This window comes from Lycorma delicatula, chromosome 6 (assembly GCF_047948215.1).
Source record: "Lycorma delicatula isolate Av1 chromosome 6, ASM4794821v1, whole genome shotgun sequence".
NCBI lineage: Eukaryota > Metazoa > Arthropoda > Insecta > Hemiptera > Fulgoridae > Lycorma > Lycorma delicatula.
The window spans coordinates 96,808,715-96,831,187 of record NC_134460.1 but is presented as its reverse complement, the minus strand read 5'-3'; the positions used below and the strand labels follow the sequence as shown (position 1 = coordinate 96,831,187).

At 29.0% G+C, this 22,473-nt stretch overlaps 1 protein-coding gene and 1 long non-coding RNA gene across 3 annotated transcripts in view; one reads left to right on the top strand and one right to left on the bottom strand.

The window, feature by feature from the left end:
• The window catches only part of LOC142326054 (uncharacterized), a 46,352-nt gene that overhangs the window by 4,140 nt on the left and 19,739 nt on the right, over positions 1-22,473 (bottom strand). The window lies entirely within an intron of this gene.
• The window catches only part of LPCAT (lysophosphatidylcholine acyltransferase), a 151,541-nt gene that overhangs the window by 121,591 nt on the left and 7,477 nt on the right, over positions 1-22,473 (top strand). Inside the window, exons 3-7 of one of the 2 annotated variants that reach the window (XM_075368151.1) lie at positions 12,482-12,696; positions 15,153-15,265; positions 15,604-15,758; positions 18,703-18,840; positions 21,733-21,858. In XM_075368151.1, coding sequence (XP_075224266.1) covers positions 12,482-12,696; positions 15,153-15,265; positions 15,604-15,758; positions 18,703-18,840; positions 21,733-21,858 — 747 coding nt within the window. Of the gene's footprint in view, positions 1-706; positions 916-12,481; positions 12,697-15,152; positions 15,266-15,603; positions 15,759-18,702; positions 18,841-21,732; positions 21,859-22,473 lie in introns of both variants that reach the window. The other variant, XM_075368152.1, reaches the window with a different exon arrangement.

Sequence of the window (22,473 nt, the reverse complement as noted above, 5' to 3'; positions counted from 1 at the left end):
TAGAAATGAATTGCACCAGATTATTCTGATGACCACAAAAAAGTACTATTTTTATCAAAATAAGAAAGTCTGTAATGCTTGTGTTACTATCTCAGTAGAATACAATTAACAGCACTGCTTCAGGGAGTAAGACTGACAATAAGATTGACTGATCAACTGTAATTATACAACAGTCCTGTTTTAAGGCAGTACATCTCAAATTTTTTACAGGATTTGATTTTTTCTACTAAACTTTCTATCTAAAAATCAAAATCATAAATTGAGAATTACTATTTCTAAATGTTTTTCTCCTTTTTTTTATAAACTATATATCTTTTGGGTGATGAAAATTTAAACAGCACCATTTAATAATATTCATAATTCATCTATTTTATCCATGAATTAATCTAGATTTGATAACCATACTTCAAAAAGTCAATTACATTTAGATCTTTTTCTATTAAAAGCCATTGTCATGATAATGGATAAAATGTTTAATTATTTCAAGCAAAACAGGTTACATATTTATTTTTTGTTCATTACAAAATAATTGTTTTTTTTTCGACTTAGACCAATTAAAATAAAAATCCACACAGCTAATAAATACACTCATTTACATTATTACAAGTGCACTATACTAAATTTGAATGCTTCACTATACTATACTTTACTTTAAATCTTTCATTATGGTATATATGCTTTACTTAGTAGTTTGATTTTATAACAGGGCTGTGAAGTGCATGACCAAGTGGACTGTGATGGCTTGTATTTGGGCTTTTGGCTTTAAGGTGAAGGTCTTTGGAAAACGTGAATCGACTGTACGGATACTGACAGCAGCCCCACATTCATCTTTCTTTGATGTTATTCCACTTGTATATTGTGATGGTGCTAGTTCTGTGTCAAGAAATGAAAATACTAACATACCTATAATTGGAAGTAAATATAATTTATTTAATCTATTTTACTGATTTTAAGATAACACATTTCATGTTCTAACTAAACTTATCTTTGTTTAACTACAGTTAAATAATAAGATATTTTTATATCTTACTGTCATAATAGAAGTATAACATAAAAAAAATTAAATTAGTGAATCAATTGTAACTCAAATTATTGTACTTTTAATTGCATTTTTAAAATGTTTTATTTTAAAAAACAAATGGCTGGCTACCATTTGTGGAATTAACTACCAAATAACATAAAATACAACAGCAAATAATAATTATATATAACAACTGCATATTACCTACATTTATCTGATTAACATTAATTTCACTAAAAATTAATTTACTCATTTTTACTTTGATAATCCAGGAATTTTTCATTTATTTGACTACATTCACACTTGAAAAAAGAAAAAAAAATTCAGCAATGATAGAATCAAAGACATTGTAATATTTAACAACAAACTTCTACCTGTGAATGTTATAAAAAACAGTCTTGTGTCTTTTTATCAAGGTAAAATATAGAAACAGATTATTTACTATGCTTTTTCATTTTGTTTTATTGATCCCAGCCTATTTCTACACCTTTTACTGAAAAAAATGAATGAGATGCAATAAAAACATTAGTCAAATATTTCATAATATTTCAGTGGTTATATTAAATGTTAATGGTTCCTTATATACTTCTGAGACAAACAAACTTCCCCACAAAGAAGAAGCACATATAAGGGTAAATTCATATGGAGATCACACCTTCTAACAAACAGAAATTTCAATAGTTTAATATTTTTATGAAGAATATTAGGAAGCACATGCATCTAATAATTCTTTTTATCTTGCACACATCGTTTTACTACATGCACAACACTTACCCCCAACCTTTTGTTTGCCTCCATATTAACTAGTATGCTCACATAAACATATATAAATTGAGGTTTTATTTCATTATATAATTATTTATTAGTTATTCTTATTTACAGTGCATGAAATAATTTTTGATAAACTTATTAATGTGCATAGAAGTGAGCCTTGTTTATGAAGAGTTCACAGCAAAAATGTAATGATAGAAAATAATGATTAAACAAAATCAGTGATGATAAATAAAACTGTGATTAAAGAAAACTCTGGAACTTCCAAATTTAAATACAGAACCCAAAGTTGATAAAATATTGGTGAAAAATATTAACTCATTTATTACTACTTGGGAGCACATTTCTGATACAATGATATAAAAATTGGTTGAGAAATTGTGGAAAAATATTTCATGTTGGTTTAATTTTACTTGCGGTTGGAAATGTGAGCATTACAGAAAATTTCTTAAGAGAGCTAACATCATTTCTCATCTGCACATTTGATTTAATTGGTTGTCTGCAGACTAGAGATAAAATAAATGTTTATTTGTTCATCATTCATAATTTCATATTTGTAATATTTGTTAGCCTCTAGCTCAAACAGTATAATATAACAAGATATCATTCTTTAAAACTGGCTTATTCATCTACACATAATATCTAATTTCTTTCTCCTAATTTATGTGTGCAATGTAAATAAAACATCGGTTTTGCATGCATAATGGATATTTTGATGAATTGGTATGTTTATAGCACAACTATTCCCTACTATTAAACAAAATGATATTGATGCTGATGTTTGTAATAACTGTTATCTTCCCCATGGTTAAGTCTACTTGAGGAAAGTGTACTTAGGAAAATTATTACATCTAATATAGCCTTCAACACCAAATTATAAAGATTAGCCATCTCCAAAAACTACATCCACTTGGTTGGAAAAATCATTATTACTTTTAAAAAAATCCATAAACAGGCTATTTTCACTTATTATTTATATCAAAATCATAACTGCAATATTATCTATTCTAGACCATCCTATTAGTTTAGTCTGGATTTCTCCAAGCACTATCACATACAGAACAATTTGCAAATACAAATTTATTTCTAGCTTCTAAATTCCACATTTCTGGATGTTTTTTACAGTACTGAGATCAATATAAATCATAAACAGTTTTTTCTATAACAATGAAGTTACTGGTAAATTCAATTTATCCTGACATAGACCTAACAATGAAGAAAAAATAAATATAAATAAACAAAATAAAGAAATCTGAAGTTTTATATTATAACTTTCATTTTATGAATAAAAAATTATTTTTGACTAATTCTTAAAGATATATATCATTGCAAATTATCACCAATCACAATTTTTTTTAATGAAAAAATTAGTTGATCAGATTAGTTATTCTAAGACTTAAAACATATAAGAAAAAATTAACAAGGCTGCTGAATATTTTAAGTGTCATTCATACTGTCATTTTTAAACCTCGGTGACATTAATAACTTAGTTTACATTAAATACTACATTTAAAATTTCATAAACTAAGTATTTCAATATTTTTATAAAAAAATTATCACTCTATTTCTTTAAAGGAAAACAATAATGCAGATAAGATTTCAGAGTTAGTCTTTGTTTTATTTTAAAATTCTATACAGACAGCTGAATTAATCAGCAATAGCTAACAGGTTTTAAATTTTCATAATTGATACCATTTTATGTTATTTTTGTACTGTCTGCTAACATTAAAATTTGTAAATATTGATACAAAATTATTACTTTTAATATTAATTATCATTATATTTCAATTATCAATCATTACAAAATTATTTTGAAAAATAAAAAAAATATCCTTATTGTAATTAATTGTGGCTCTTTTTCCAGCTTGACTGAAAAATGTTCTGTATATTTGTAAACTAATGACTGTTTCAGTTTCAATAGCTACTTGTAATGCATGAATTTTTAATGCTTTGTGATGGGACACGCAGTGTGTTCATAAAATAAAGGTACGGTTTTAAGCAGTCATAGTTTTGGAGCAAATCATTAGACATTGCATGTCAAAATGAAGAGTTTTGAAAACTATCCAAGATCTTGAGATATAAGTGCCAGTGAATGTGTGCAGTGTTACAAGGTTAATAGTCATATGAGCTCAGTAATTACCATGATTTAGGTGCAGAGAAAGGTTCAATGCGTTTTGTGGCTTGTTAAGTTTGAGTCGATTATAGTTGTTAGGCGTGAATGAAGTTATGTGTTCAATGAAGAACCACCAATGACTCAGAGAAATGGGCAGCGTACTTAAAAAAAAAAAAAAAAAAAAGAATGACCACCATCAATGCCTGATGAAACTTTTGAAGAAGCACAAATAAGTTATTTGCGTAGTTGAAAAAATCTGTGTAGAATTGTTTTGCAGAATAAGGTGTTTGAATATATATATATATTGAACATCAGCACAGTGTTCAAATAATGAAAAATAACATTCAATTAATGGTTTATTACATACATAATAAAAACTGGAAGAATAAATCAATAAATTATTTTTAATTTAAAGAGATGACTGGATTATCAGAATGCTTGAATATCATAGTTGTAGTTACTAATTAATACATCAATTCACTGCTTTACATAATTATATCGTTATGGAACATCGAGATTATGGCCCAAAAGTTTATGTGTAATTAGCACTTGGACAAGACAAAGTTATTGGTCTCTTCTTTTTTTCGATAAAAAACTACAGTAGAAAACAACTTCCTGGATATGTTTTTAGAGTATGTAGTCCTCAAATATTGGAGACCCATTTCCTCAACAGTGGGTTGAAGAAGAGTGGGTAGCCTGGCATCAATGGGGTCTCCAGATTTTACCTCTACATAATTATATTTGTGGGGTTATGTACAACACAAGTGTTCTCTGTTTAAATAAGAAATTTTGACTATATAAAAGAATAGATCACTGAAGATGTTTCATCTACTACACATGTTTTCTATTATATAAAGTGTCTGGACTAAAGGTATCCAAAAGCAACAACAGCTTATATTAAGAGAATTAGTTATTATAATTTTTTTTTAAATAAACACAGTAACTCATCAAGCTTTCATGTAGATAAGTCAAGTTCAGTGTGTATACTTTTTGTTTCTTGGAATAAGACAATAATCTAACTTTTGTCAGGTGTTTATCTGCGGCATTATTAGACCCAACACCTTCAACAATTCTCTTTTTTAAATCATTGAAATATCAAACTATTCTTTGGTATACACAACTTTAAATGAATCCCTAAGCAAAAAAATTCCAAAGGAGTGACATCTGGAGTTCTAGGTTGCCATGCATTTGGACCTCCTTGTCCGATCCAACATCTGGAGGAAGTGTTATTCAAGAACATGGTAACATCTCGGTGAAAGTGTTGTGAAGCACCACCTTGTTGGAAACTGAAGCCTGCACGAATCTGAGAAACTGCAAAGTTCTCAAGCATTTCACTGTGTCCTGTCACAGTGGGCTCCATGAACAAAATGGACTGATGACAATATTTTTGTACATTCCTAAACAGATGTTGACTATTGGTGTTTCTTTATTTTTATTACAGTTTGGGGGTTTCCAGTTCCCAAATTCAACCATTGTATCTGTTAACTTTCCTGCATGTATGAAAGGTTGCCTCATCACTACAGAGCAACCTATCAAGATAATTATGAATTTTTCGATACGGTGCATTACCTCTGCAGTAAACTGATATCGTAGGTGGCAATCATTTGGTTTAATGTGGTGAAGGAATTGCAAATTGTCACTCGCAAACAGAGCCGCTTATGAACAATGACATGAACACTGGAACAAGGAATTTACAGTTCGTTACTAGCCTACCTAATTGACTTTACAGAACTCACAGTGAATTCAACATGTACACAATCCACAGTCTCGTCACTAAATGAAACTAAGCTTCCAGTCTCCTTAAAAATCATATCCCACTTATGAATAGACTTGGATGTAGGAGGGTCGATATTCCGTTCAGTTTGTACATGCCACTGAACATGTGTAACTAAGTGAAACTCCGCTAACTAACTGACTATAATTGCATTACAAGTCTGCTTGCCTCCGCATCATATTTCACTGACTTTGAGAGTATTCAGAACAAATCTTGGAGATGTTTCCTTTCGATTGAGCCTACATTTAAGAGATTACGACTGGTTTTCTAAATATATACTTCTAGATACCTTTAAACCAGATATCCTGTACATGGGAAGAAGTTGTTTTGACCTCTGCAGAATGACTAAAAGAGTGCATATCAATTTCTATTGTAAAAGTATGATTCTTAGACAGTTTTTCTTAATTTTGAACTATACTTCATGTTTCTGAAATGCTTTGATCCAAAACTATGACAGTTTGAAACCCCACCCCATTATTTTATGTATAATGTATACATATATAAATTCTTTAATAAATTAAAGAATTTAGCATAAATAATTACACTGATGTATAACACTTAAGTTATAATCAGGAATAACTACATTTAAATAATATACAAATGAATCATTCATTGATCTATGACTTATTTCAAATAAATTGTATTTAATGAATTTTGTGTTTAAGATAATAAATCAATGAAAAGTTCAGAAAAAGCTGTAGAAATTATTGGAAAAGAAAATCTCCTGAAGTTTAACCAGGAAATAGATAATTATAAAAAAAATTTCCAGTTTATTTACTACTGAATTCAATATAGTTTCTTATCAGTTCTTGTGTATGTATAAATTAAGCAAATTTACTGCACTGTGAATCAGTTTCTATATCCCTCTTTCTGATAATTTTTGTCTCCATTTTCTGAGTACACTGAGTAGTGAACAAATGATTGCAAGTTCAATTCCTGGCACGATCTGGATTTTTTTTCTCATTTTATACAAACAAACAGCTATGCTAAACAGTAATTGAAATAAAGTGGATAAAATGAAAATGCACAAAAGCTATTAAACAAACTTCAAATCCAAATCTAGTCATTGCAGTGGTTAAATAATGACCATCATCATTAGTTAATAATGAATAATTAATAAATAAATAAACAAAAAGATAATGAAGAAATAATAATTAACAAAATAGTAATAGTTATGAAATCCTACAAAACAATTTTCACCAATGTGATAGAATTTAAACAAACCAAAAATTTGACTAAAAAAATTAGGATTAGGATTAGGTAATCCTAATTAAAAGCATAAGTGAACTTAAAAACAGATCAGACGACTGAAATCTTCAGCTCAGTCTGAATAAGTATTGTTTATCTGTTAATTAATTGCTATTATTATTTCTTCATTACCTTTTTTAAATTTATTTAATATTGTATTGTCATTTAATATTTATACTTATACAAATTACTTACTATCTACTAATGATGATTGTTTTTGTGAGCAATTTTTTTTTCTAATATTTATCTCATTCTATGTTCTAAAGTCAAATAATTTAAAAGTGCATGTAGAAGAACAAGGGAAAAACTGTTCACCACAAAGAAAAAATGACTCCATTTGTTTGGATGGAATGACAAAGAACAAAAGGATACTATAATTTATCATGTCAATATCCCATGGCATGACCTCTTGTAACAGTAAAACCTTTTCTAACAGTAATGTTCATTAACCATTAGGAATCTACTTTATTTCTATTGATTCCATCCATGCTCCCACTAATCTTTCAATCTGGGGATGCTTTTCACCAATCCCAAAAATTTGTTTTTATTTTTGTAATAAATTAAAGTTTTGTTTAACCTTCACACATTACAGGCTAAAACACCATATTTTAGTCATAGTTTATATGTTATGTGCACAAATTCAGTAAACTATTTAAAAAAGCATGATTTTACATTAATTTTGATTTTATCATTTTTGCAGAAATTAAAAAATTAAACAAAATACAGATAAAAATTTTAATTTGGTTTCAGAACTACGAGGGTTATTTTTTTTTCAAGGTCCACTCGCTCACGAAATTAAAACCACACCGAAAATAAAAAATGTTTTATTTGTAACAAGTACTTACATAAATACGCTATTTCTCCACATAGTCACCACTACGATTTAGACATTTGTCATAGCGTGGTTTCCAATACCCTCGTCATAGAATGGAGCCGCCTGTGTTTTCAGCCATGTTTCTACGCTGGTCTGCAGCTCGATGTCTGTGCCAAAATGTTGTCTTCCTAGCCAGCGTTTCATGTGAGCAAAGAGGTGAAAATCAGATGGAGCCAAGTCCAGGCTGAATGGTGGGTGATCAAACACTTCCCAACAAAAACGCTGCAGGAGCTTCTTTGTTACAGCTGCAGTGTGTGGCCAAGCATTGTCATGGAGAAAGACAAAATGCCTGATGACAAAATTCCTCTCCGCTTATTCTCAATTACCCTTCTTAGACGTTGAAGAGTCACGCAGTATGAGGCTGCAGTGCTGGTCGTGCCACGTTACATGAATTCCACCAAGAGCTGCAGACCAGCGTAGAAACATGGCTGAAAACACAGGCGGCTCCGTTCTATTACGAGGGTATTGTAAAGTTGGTACCACGCTACGACAAATGTCTAAATCGGAGTGGCGACTATGTAGAGAAATAGCGTAACTATGTAAGTACTTGTTACAAATAAAAAATTTTTTATTTTCACTGTGCTTTTAATTTCGTGACCGATTGGACCTTGAAAAAAAAATAACCCTCGTACTAATTTTTACATATAAAAATTATTTTGCTCTGTTGCCTTCCTTTTAGAAATTGACAGAAAAAATTTATGCAATAATATCCGAGACTAATCTGAAATAGATATCTGTCGAAAAAAATCAATAATTTTCAGTGATATAAATTCCTAATCAACAAATTACTTTCTTCAAACTGCACAAGATATGAAGAACACACATTAGATCAAAAGAGTGACTCACTTTTTTAATGAATACTTTTTTTAAATATTTAATACTGCTAACTTTAAATAAAACAATTAGCAGTTCATGTACATTTGAATATAAGATGCACATGAACATAGTTGAGTTCTTTTTCTGGCATTTTTTCACTCATCAATCCTTTCATCTTTCCTATAAAAATTATGTCCATGCCAGGGGTCAAATAATAAAAATATAGAATAGAGTATAAAAGGGTAGAATAAAGTTGTTATATTTTTATAAAATTATCGTTACTCTAAGAGAAAATATTTCAGAATAATACCTCTGATCATAAAGTACGGGGATATTTTACAAACTATTTTACACCTCCATCATTTTTCCTTTCAAAGTTATAATAATCTACTTTAATAAATTTCTTTTCTTTAGCTTTCTCTTGAACTTCATATGCTTACCCATAAATATGACTGGGGCAGATAGTGTAAAGTTGTGAATTGATTTTAATTAGTACCTACACATATGATGATATTAAAGCATTCTGACAATCTAGTCATCTTTTTAAATTAAAAATAATTTATTGATTTATTCTTCCAATCTTTATGTTATATGTAATAAGCCACCTATTGAATTTTACTGATACATGAAATAAAAATATTATTTTCCTTTACAACTTGAAGTTTCCATAACACACTTAGATGACCTAATAGTGTAATGTCTAAAAAAAAAAACAAAAGGATTAGTATTTCAATGGCATAAGCTACATTAGATATTGGAAACTGATGATGAAAGAGATGGAAACTGATGGATTCCATAATAACTAAGTTAAATAATGCTAGATGCAATTTCTCTTTGAATATTTACCCACATGTCAAAGTGATTTGAGTTCTGCCGTAAACAGGATAAAGTTTCTTTTAATGAATTGAAATATTGTTACTACTCATTTGTAATCTATCTATCTATAACTAATTATTACTCATAATTACATAACAATATAATTGGAATTTAGATCTTTAACAGAATATCAGTAAGCTCATATTTTCTCAATCTACCATTAATTTAACAATCTTTTTCTGTAAAGTGAAAAAACCTAAATTAAATTAATTTTTTTTTAAATGGTAAGAGTCATAATTCTACTGGGTACGTGGCCAATCAATAATCATATTGTACATGTCAATAAAGTCATAGTACAGTTTTAAATTATTGTAACTTTGAAAGAACAAATTATGGCATAGACATAAAACAACTGTCGAATTAAATAAAACATTCTTAAGATTTTCCCTTACAGTCAATAAAGTTCAATATAAGTTCCACAAGTCATTCTTGTTACTGGAAATAAATCAATGCAATAATACAATTCCACTATAATCTGCCAATAGCAATTACCTTAGTAATCCACTGTTTCAAGTGGGAGTTGTCATTCTAAATGCTGTATTTACATTTACTTAAAAAAAAATCATCTAAGAAGAAAGGCCAGTGAATCACAAAGGTCATTGCTTCCATTCTTCTCTTCAAATTCATCATTATGAAATGTCTTATTGTGGAAATCATAAACATAGTAGTTTGAATTGTATAAATAGTGTTTTCCAACCTACTTTATCAGTCATTAAATTTTTTATTTTTAATCTGCTTGTTTTACGTCTAAATTTCTACCTTTCAAAGTTATAGTAATTTAAAACTACCTCATGATTTACAAACACAGTTTATAAATGAGAAATTGTCAGTCAATGATATACATGTATATGACTTGCTGTAATATTAGATTTAATGAGACTGAACTGAATCTTCATTTTTCAAACACAGTGAATGGATGTTACCATGAATTTTATTATGAAATGGTTTCGTCACAGATTTCAAAATTTTAATGTTGCAAAAGTAAATAAATATGAGATATACTTTCAACTTAAAGATATATCTTAAACAACTTTATGCATGCTTTAACATTATAAAACATTTCAGAATTAGAAGTTAATATCTTATACACATATAGATGCTTTACACATTCTCAAAACAACATAATTAAATAGGAATTAGAAATGAAATCAGAAATTCAGAAGTTTAAAGAAGAATGTTGAGGATGAAAACAAGTTCTAATATGAATGTGAAGAGCAGTTTAAAGATTGGCTATCATGATTATAAAAAATTCTTTGTCACTGACGCTTTCCTTCAAAAACAAAATAATCAAACACAATATGAAGAAGTGTTAAAAAAACATTTGAAACAATAATTGTTATTATTTTGAGTAAATCTGTAATCAAATTTTGTCAGTTACTTTTTATTGGAATTGTTAATTAATGATAAAAATGTGTTTTATAATGTGTAAATACACTGTATTTTATTAATAAGAGACAACAAAACTATTCAAAATAAATAATATAACACATATTGACTTAAAAATATAAATACCTAAGATAAATATTTTATAATTTATGCATTTTGGCACACTATCTTCTAGTATACCCAGAAGAAAAAAAGTAAATATTCCTAAATAATCAAGGTCATAACTCAATTATTATCACTTTCCCAATATCTTACTTTCACAATCTAGCTTAGAATAACATTAAATTCCAATAAAGAAAAACATGATACATCAACACAGAATCACTATGTAGGTGTAATATAATGATTAATCATTATCAGTAAGTTATATTGAATTTAATAGTTTAAAATGTAATTTTTATTATGTAGCTTTATATATTAATATTAGTTTATTATACTTACTTCATTTTATTCTGTATTTTATATCATTTACATAGTCCTAATTGATTTTATTGCACAAAATTGATTTACAAGTATAACAATGACATAATTAAATACATATTATCACATGTTCGCGGCTTGATCAGGATATTGAGAGACTAACAAATACACATGTTTATATAAATATGATTTATTATTCTAAGAATATAGGAAATAAGATAAATAAATATTAATGGCAATAATAATAATAATAAATAATAAATGAAAATTATAAGCAACTAACAATAATAATAGTAATAACAACCTCAATAATAATAATAATAATAAATTACTCACAAAATAGTATTTCAAATAAGGTCAGGGTTTATTTAAAGGTAGTTAAATTATAAAAAGCAGAATACAGCCCAACTGACTAAAGACATTATAATGACCGCTAATATAAACAACTTTAACTAGTATTGCATTAATAACAAGATAATATTAGACAAGTCTATGGTTCATACAATTCCATACATTGGAAATACCTTTGCTGTTTACAATAAACTACCCTATCAATTTATGAATGAATATAATACTCTATCACTTTCACATATTGTTTACCAATAAATCAGCGAACAACTACCTGCATTCACCCACTGTCTACACTGGAATGATTTTGACGTCACTTTACATGTTATTATTTTACATTGTCAGATAACAATGTCTCACATTTGCAGCACTCGCTTACAATCTTCATGCTGACTGCCCCACTGGTTTGAGTAGTATTTACATACCCTGTTGAAGCGTGAGAATTCTCATAGTTCCTTACATTTTACCATGAATTCCTACTCTGGTCCGGTAACTCTTCTCATCAAACAACAGCTGTTGGAGGTGTGTCACTGACAGTATTACAAAGAATGATTGTTAAACCAACCTGTTATCTTGAGAAAAGGATTCATTTTAGTACCCTTCTGGATTCCTTTCATCAATATTTTCAAATTCTTTCTTCTTAATTGGAAGGAATCTGTTACTCAGGTCTGTTATATATCTTGTTACAATATAAAGAAATAAGAAATAGATAATATTTACATGTGTATGAAAAATTATTATAATTAATTATATTTAAATATAATATTTAGAAAAAACAAATAAGGTTTATATAGAATAAGCAATTTGATAAATAAATTAATGATATTGACACAGTCGACTGAGAGATGTGGTAACAATGCTTGGGAGAGGAACATACTATGCTGGTGGTATGAGATACAAAGTAAAAGGAAAACAAGCATCACGAAAAGAAGCTCCAATACTTGTTATTGCACCTCATTCCACATTCCTTGATGCTGGAGTCGTTTACGTAACTGGATTTCCTTCTATAATTGTGCGAAGAGAGAGTGGACTCAACCCTTTTCTTGGAAGTATGTTTTTTGTTCTCTTTTTTATTCTACTAATTCTTCAACTGGTGATGGAATATAATAATAATTAACCTAATTTTGTTATTCTACTGCACAATTTCTGAAATATATCCACTATATTTATATTTTTATAATTCTATTGAGGATAACTTGGAATATGTTTAAAATTTTGTTATTATAATGAATGACTTTTGCATAACTTCATAAACAAAGTATGAAGTTAGCCTAAAATGATTAATGATTTTCATATATAAGTTAATTTTTGGCCCTGTACAAAAGCTTTCAAGCTCTTGTGATGAATTTATCTTAAGCAAATCAACAATGACTAAACAATGCACCTTTTACCTAAACTAACACAATAAATATAAAGTAAGATTCAATTTTTGTAACATACATAAAGTCCTGTATTCTTCATAAAAATGCTTTCATTAATATGAAGACTGTATTGGTAATACACCACAATTATAATTATGCATTAATAATTAATCTCATAAAGTTAAAATGCTTTAAAATGCTCTCGACTATTAATTAGATTTCAGCTATTAATTTGAACAAATTTGGAATTTTTTTTAGTAATTATTTACTCTTGTGGTATGTTATAATTTAAATAAAATGTTTTATACATGTGTACATTCACTGAATACATAATTATTACACATATATAGTGTTATATTTATTTCAATTAACTGTATTTATGCAGTATTTTATAAAATATAATCATTTTGCAGACATTTATTAATTTTTTAATAAATAATTAATTTGTTTGATTTTCAAAACACTATGAAGTACGCTAATATATTGTTACATTATTTATCAAAATTTACGAATTAAACACATTTTAAATAGTAAATTTATATTTTAATGTTATTTAGTGATCATTATTATGAACTGTTGGTACAGAGCAGATATGCATGTAGATATCCTTAATATCCTGAGGGAAATTGAAATTGGCTGATAACATTTTTCACAAAATATTAATGGTTTAAATATCGCACATTTTCACTATATTCTCATTTGTAAAATTTCAAAATTCATCATTAAAGATATATATAGAAATATTCTTTATATTTAAAAGATAGAAAGAAGTTTTAAACTGCAATTTATTAAAATTAAAAAGGTTTAAACACATTACATTAATAACAAATTTTAATGTAGTTCTGAAAGTCAGTCAAACTTAAGGAAAATGAGCCACAAATATTTTGATTGCTGAACAACTTAAATAAATAATAGGTTTGTTTAATATAATTATATCATGTGGTATGAACTGCATAACTAAATTTTATTCATACAAAAACTTAATTTTACTCTGTTGTAACTCACTAACCATTACGAAAAACCCTATTCATTTATATTTGCATGACTGAGAGCATACTTTTTTAAAATAATGCAGAAAAGAATATATTTATTTATAGACACAGAAAATATTTTTTCTTATATTATCAGTCCTGCTAATCTCTCATAAATACTCTACTATACTAAATGTTGTGCATTTAGAGATTATTTATCTTAGTTCTACTTTCTTACTTCTTTTTAAATAGAGTATAAAATTATTTGTATTCATCAATTAATAAAGAAATAATGACAAAACTATTTATCCTAATAAGTAACTAAATGAAATTTAATTGTGAAATATTTAAAACTGCAAAATTAAAAAAAAGAAAAAACAAATATGTATGGAGAAGAAATATTTAAATTTATAGTTTTTTTTGTAATATTTAAAACAAATATTCAATTATTTAATAGGATATAATTTTTTATGAATTTCTTTTCAGAGGGTATGGTGCTATTTAAAAATTAAAGAGTAATTGCCCTTTAAGAATTAAAGGGCATTCTACCTAAGCTTACTTTTTTATCTAAGATAAGTGTTTATGAGATATAAAAGCTATTAGATTTATAAATGAGCAATGTAAGCCATAATGGAGTAGGTCACTCTACTCCAAACACAATTGGAATATACTCCATGAATGAGGCTCACAATGTAGTACAAACACAGCAAAATTTGTTTGTTCTTAATACAATATTTATAAACACTGATATTTATGATCAAAGTGTGAAGAGAAGATAGAACCCTCACCACAAATAGTGTTGTGGTAAGGGAAAATAACTTGACACCACAAAAATGTGGTGTCAAGTTGTGGAAAAATAATAAAATGATGGGAAAGAGTATCTCTGCTTTCTGAGAGGGTACCAGATTTCAACATAGAAAACACTTTTTTCATTGACTGAACTTCAGTCTACTAGACTACCAGTCTACCAGACTGAACACAATTTCTATGCCTTATTTGATTGTCTTATTTAGTCGTTACCTTTAATTCTACTTTTTCAATTAAAAAAAAAAACAAAACAAAAAATTTGTAAACATTAAATTGACATGTATCATTAATTCATCTCAAAATAGAATATTTTTTATAAAAATTTAAAAATTCCTGAATTTTAAAATGAATATTTTCTTTTTACAGAACTAATAAATTTTACACAACCTGTTTATGTCTGGCGAGATGATCCCAACTCAAGACAAAGAACAATACAAGAAATCATAGATCGTGCTAAATCAAATGAAAACTGGTCTCAGGTATAATATTAATACAATACGTTGGTTATGGGTTTAATGATATAAAGCTGATTTTTAAATCCCAGAATTACAAATTAAGTTTGATGGGAATATGTTACTGGTTTTGTTATGAAATTACTAAATTTCACTGGGGCTTCTGGTTCAGAAGATAGAGTTAACAATTGTACTATTAACATTTTTTTAACTACTGAATACAATAGGTTTATTAAACTGAAATATTTGTGTTAATTCGTCTTAACTATAAATGACTTACTGTGCATAATTCCAGCAGCTTATCATTATAATGTATATGAATATTGTTTGTTACCAGCACCTAAAATTTCATTTTTTGCTTTTAGGTATTAATATTTCCAGAAGGAACATGTACAAATAGATCTTGTTTGATAACATTCAAGCCAGGAGCATTTTATCCAGGTGAACCAGTACAACCTGTTATACTAAGATATCCTAACAAATTAGACACAGTAACTTGGACTTGGGAAGGGCCTGGAGTGTAAGTGAAAAAGAAATTATGTACTTATTGATAAATTGTATATTAGTAAAATTTGGTTTAGTATGAGCTGAAAGGATATAACTGATGTACAAAGTAACGTAAAATTGATTTTACTTTATTGCAGTATTCATAACAGGAAAAATTTATTGTAGGAAAAATCAGTTTCTCTGATAATACAGGTAAAGATACATTAAAAAAATTTCACAAAACAGTGGTAGTTCAGATTCACAAACCACTTCATCGAGATATGACACATTTACATATACTAAATTCATTTATATAATAAAACACTTCACTAATTTAGTATACTGGTAGTTAATCTGTAGGAGCATGTAACTCATAAACAGTCAATAGAAATTACATTCTTATCCTTTAAACACTCTTAGCCCATTTTTGTTTTCAGTACTTAACTAAACTAAAACAATTGTTAGAATGTAAATTTGCCATTAGACAAGGTTCTACTTTCTTTGAGTGGATTAGCAAATGAGAAACAGACCATTTAATTTAATTGAGATGAATTAAGTAAACTGGGTATGGGTATCCTTGTAATATTGTCAAATGATAATAAAAAATTACATCTAATATATCAGTTGTTCATTTCAATGTAATCCCTAGAAACTAGAAATGCATTTACAATTAAGTACTCCTTCCATAATATAACACTTTTATAGCAAAATAACTATTTTAATGGACTTCATTTGGATAGAATATTTACAAATACACTTCTTTATTTTAGGTCTATTATATTTCCAACAGAGCAGATACGTTTTTATTATTTTTTTAATTTCCTGCCCCTCGAGGGCGGACTTGCTATTAACCATAAAATCAGCTCTGAGGGGCGCCATCACCTCAAACTATCTCAGAAGGGCACAAGGTCCTGCTCAGGCAGCCAGGACTTGGTCTTTTCTTGCTTGTCATGCCTCTAATGAGGGGATCCCAAAGAGATCCCCTCATCAGGACTTTGGTCTTATATCTCGCCACTAATGAGGAACCCCAAAGGGATCCCCCATCAGGATTGCAAGTCTTACTTTCCCCTCCAATGGCACTGCAAGGGAGTCTCCATCCAATCATCAATGGCGAGACGCCACAACCTCTCACCCCTCCTGGATGAGGCTGTCCCTTGCAGGTACCACGATATCGCTGTGCACCCATTCATGGCGCTGGTGCAGGTGAGGCTGCCTTACATTCCTGATCCCTGGGTGTATGCCCACGCGATCCACATGACAGACAGCGAGATCCTGCTTGCAGTCCTTCTTTATGTGGCTGGCCATACCGCAGGTAAAACAATGACAATCCAGTCTGAGACGAGACAAAACTTGGCCCTATGTCCTGCACCCCAACACCGAAAGCAAAGTTCATCAAAGGTATGTCGAGTCACCCGGCAGGCCACCCAACCAATATGGATAAGCCTGTTGATTAGTAACTTCTCTGCAATAAGAGGTGGCACTGCCAAGGCGACCACCTGCGTTGACCCATAGCCTGGCTGCATGGACAGAACTTCTATGGACACTGACTCCCCAATAATCTTACTGAGCTCCCGCAGGAATTCATCCTTCATAGTAAGCATGTATACATCCTTGATGATGACATGAGCCCTCCTACCACCCTTCTAGCCAATGTCATAGTAGAACCCTCAACCTTCTCCACAATGTTTCTGCTGAGTTGTTCTGTAACACCTCTGCCAGCACGCACTCGGATACAAATCTTCTCCCTGATCCTATCTTGTGGAGAGGACTCCGGCCTCCCCTGGTGACACTGCACAGAACGGAGGGATCCGCATAGGTCCTTCCCTCTGCTTTAAATACAACAGTGGTGGTCGGCAGACCAGGTGGTTGCTTCTTGCCCTTTGGTGGCAGCACTGTTGACAATCTGAAGAGATGAACAAAGTGCTTCGTCTTCAATCGCCTTGACACATATTTTACAGAGAGTTGTAAGATCTGCCCAGTTCTCCCCGAAGACCCACAGAAACAGGCCGGATGATCTCGCCCATCCTTCAATATACGTGGAACAGATCTGCATAAACCAACCGCCAAACCGCTGTATCGATCACTAAAGATTACTCCAAAAAAATGACTGCATGATAGGACCTGGCTCACCTTCAGCTTACCTGTGCGAGCCAAGTCCTGAGCCCACGGGGCTTTGCAAAAAATCAGCATATGTTGCGAGTGGTTGATACCAGCTGCCATATCTATAATCCATGCGGACCCTACACCCTCCGCCAATTCAGCAATGTCCTATGAAATTTTAAAATATTCAATAATAATTATAGTGATTCAAAATAACATTATTCTTTTATTAGTATCTTTTCTGTAGATTAATTCAAACACATAAGTTTCAAGCTCATGGATGGAATGTAGAATGGAAATTTTATTGTACATAAAAAACCCTATCCCTGACCGGGATTCAAATTTTGTACCTTATGGATGAAAAACTGAGATGCTACCATCCTGCCAAGAAGGTTGGCTAAACTTATATTTAATTTAAAATTATACATACTGTTAAATAAATTTAATTCACCTGGGTTCTACAAACCTAACTGCTGTAGCTGTAATAAGTTTTTACATTGGGCAAATAGGGCATATCTTTTCATCCATAACATGGACTACATAAAAGCACTTCTTGGAGGAAGATTTAATAGGACAAATAATACTTTAAAGATATCTAAGAGACAAAAAAAACAAAGTTTTATTTAACGATTGCTTAACTTGCTGAAAAAGCAATTTTTCATACTTTTCAAAGCAGAATTATTACAATACAAGTTCTGTTTGAAATATACTTTTGTCAAAAGTTCAGATTTTAATTAAGTTCCCTGCTCGTTTTACTTAAATTTTTATTTATCATAGTATATTTTATGTAAACATATATAAATTCTGTACAAATCATAAGAAACTCATAATAAAAATTAATTATAATTGTCATTTAAATTTTTAAAATTATTTTGCAGGTTAAAACTTTTGTGGTTAACACTTGTACAGCCTCAGAGCAATTGTGAGATTGAGTTCCTACCAGTTTACCACCCACGTGAAGATGAAAAAAAAGATCCTAAATTATATGCACAAAATGTACGACAACTTATGGCCAAGTAAGTTCTTATTCTTACTAATTACATTCTGATATTTTTAGAAAATTAATCAACTAAAGAAATGAACTCAAACTTCAAAATATTCAAGGTAGATCAATAGTATTGGCAAAATAACTTTTTTTTTTCTGTAGATTAACTCAACACATAAGTTTCAAGCTTGTGGATGGGAATGTGGAATGGAAACTGTATATTATATAAAAACTACCTTTGGCCTGGGATTCAAAATTTGGTACCTTATGGATGAAAAACTGAGATGCTACCATTCTGCCAAGGATCTTGGCTAAATTATAAAGATTACCTAAAGAGGAAAAATAAGGAAAAGAATTACTCATATAACAGAATTTTCCTTAAGGGTATGTAATTCTTTTTTACTTCCTTGTACGAAGTAAAAAAATTACCGCGATCGTGAAAAATTTCGTTTTTCAGATTTCAACGGAAATATCCATTTTGACTAGTTTCAAAGTGACATCTGAATGAACATACAATCAGCTCAAAAACAATTAGCCGTAGGATGTTGAAATTTTTGATTTAGGACTGTTGTAACATCTAGTTGTACACCTCCCATTTTGACTGCAATCGACTGAAACAAAAGCGTCCAAAATATTATGATTTTGAATTTTTTTAACTGCAGTAATAAGCCCTCATTGAAAGCTTCTCAATGATATATTATAAGTGGTACTTACTTTCATTGGTTCCATAGTTATAGACAAATAAAATTTTAATTAATGAAATATTTGGATCTTACAAGGGAAGATACTTCCGATCTGTCTGTCTTGATTCGATTCGAATCAGACTTCATCTCTTTTTTTTAACTTTTATTTTAATTTAAATATATTGGTTTATTAATAATTATTAATCTGTAATTTTAAAAAAGTTTTACAATAAATAATAATTCAATAACAATAAAAAAAATGTGAAAAAATCAGAAGTTATATGATATAAAATTTTATGTACTTTTAAAAATGTGTATCTGTAATTTAATAGGCATGTTTCCATATCTATATATGTAATAGATTTGGTGAAACATCTGATTATTTAATATTAATTTTTAGTTATAATTCGGAATCATATTATTTTTGGATTTTCTACTTTAGTTTTATTTATTTATTCTGGAATTTCTGTTTAGTTTTATCTACATTAAAGTTAACCACAGAGTGACTGAAATATAGACCCTCAAAAGAACAACATATACGCTGAGGCATACATGCCCGATCTTTAATAAACTGCAAAAATTCTTATCTTTTAGTTCATTACTCCTCTGATAATGTCGGAAAATATTCTCCCTAAGTTGGAGTTGAATCACCATTTCGTTTGTTTTTTGTCGCCAGTCATTTAATCACTCTTTGGTTTGATATAATTCTTCTGATCTTAATTTGTGTACATGTTCTCTAGTTTACAAATTTTCTCTCTTATATTCATTATCCTCACTTAATCTTTTTATTCTCTCCTTGGTCTTAATGTCTTCTTCTTCTTTATACTTATCATCTTCACTAATCATTCTATTCTTTCTTTGGTTTAACATTTTTTTCCTCTTCATATTCATCTTCTTGTTGTTTTTTAAGAAATATTTCTTCAAGTTACCTTTATTTTTCCTGTATGATTGTTTCTTTTGCATTTTTGATTATTCATCAAATAATCCAATAATAAAAACTGAATATTTTACACCATAAGGTCGAAATTAACATTTGTAACAAGTATACAGGAATTCACTAAATGAAATAGTTTTTAATTATTATTAACTTTTATTTACACAACACACTAGAAATCTAAAACGTTTTTTAATCAGCAACTCATGAAGATACAAATAATGCTGATATACTAATATGAATAATAAAGGGACTTTTACTCTATTCTAATATTTCATGTAAGATTGTTGGATTAATAATAATTGTATAAATAATATCTGATGTTAATAAAAACTAATATTTCAGCAACTGTGTAACTGTCCACTTTATTAAAAAATTGGAGGATTGTATCTCACTTTCAAATGAAATAAGTTTAAATGAAGTGCAGCAAAAAATGTTTATATGTAATTTAATAGGCGCACAAGGAAGTTATGTGGTGTCCACATCAGATTATTACTTCCTTGGCTTTTCAACAACAGGAATTCAACTGAATAGTAGTTTTGTAAACACCGTACCTCAAAAGGATACAGAAAAAAATACTGTTACTCTGATAATTGTCAAGATAATGGTAAAAACAAATAATAAACAATACCATTTAGACTTAAAAACAATAATTTTTGTCCCCAGCTTACTGTTTTTTTCCAATTAACAACTGTTGAAAGCAATTTTAAGGCAGCCTTTGTTACTTTGTTTTTTATTTTATTTTACTGAAAAAATGAAAACTATAAATTGGACAGTGATAAAAATATAGAGAAACTTTATTTAATTATCGGAATAGTATTAAAGTTGTGAATTTTTAGTTTTCTTGACAATTACAATAATCTGCCGCACAGTTATAACTGGAAATCATTATTCAGTTGTAATGCTGGGCATATACTACACCCAGTGGTTTAGTTACAATGGCAATTACTTCTTTATTACTGTTATTTCTGATTTTTGTAGTACAAATAAGAAAAAAACTTTTACTTAAATTACATAAAGTTGCTTTTTTCTACATTAAGTAATTATTTAAGGGCATTAGTTTAAGGACACAACTGGCTTTTATAAATATACAATGGAGAGGCTTAAAGTATTTTCACTGTTTTTCGAAAGTCTTTTCATATCCTTTATGCACAGTTCATCAACAACAATTTCTTCCTATATATATATATATATATATATATATATATATATATATACTGAATTAAAGTATAAAGTAACAGAAGAGTATTATCAAGTTCATTTTTTTTTTAATTTTGATATTAATTTCTAATTTTATCTATTTCAGTGCTCTAAAGATTCCAACTCTTGACTATACTTATGATGACTGCCAGTTAGCAGCACGAGCCAAAAAACTTGGTTTAGAGATTCATTCTCCCCTGTTAAAAACTCAAAAACACAGAATACGTCTTGGGTATGTATATATGTGTACTAATTTGAAATAATTTTTTTAATAATATAATAGAAAAATGGATTATCAAATTTTCATAAAATTAACATAAAAGCCTATTAGCCTATTCATATATACATACATTTGTTAATTGTCTTAAAACAACTTTCAGAACTTTATTAAGAGGTTTGCAGTCAGTCTGAAAAAAGAAATAAATAAAAATTTGAGCTTCATATGTTAAAACCATTATCACACTGGAAACAAAAGCTTCAATGGTTATGAAAATGAAAAAAGTTCTCAACAATGAAATATGAAAATCAGCTATTAAAATCATCCTGACAATATCTAAAAAACAAGTTAAATCAAAACACAAGTTAAATTATATTGATTTAGACCCAGATGCTTTTGTTAGGTGAATAGTTACAATTGGGACGACATATATTGTGGTTTTTATTATCAAATACAAATAACCATGAAGGTGGTAGGGCATTTTATGTTAACCATGTGACTGATCTTTCTTTGAAAACTCAGATAATGGAAAAGATTCAACCAATTAATACCAACACTAATGACTGTTATTTTTAATTTATTACTAATCCTGTCATCCACCACCTCATTGGGAAGTTTCATTAAAAATTA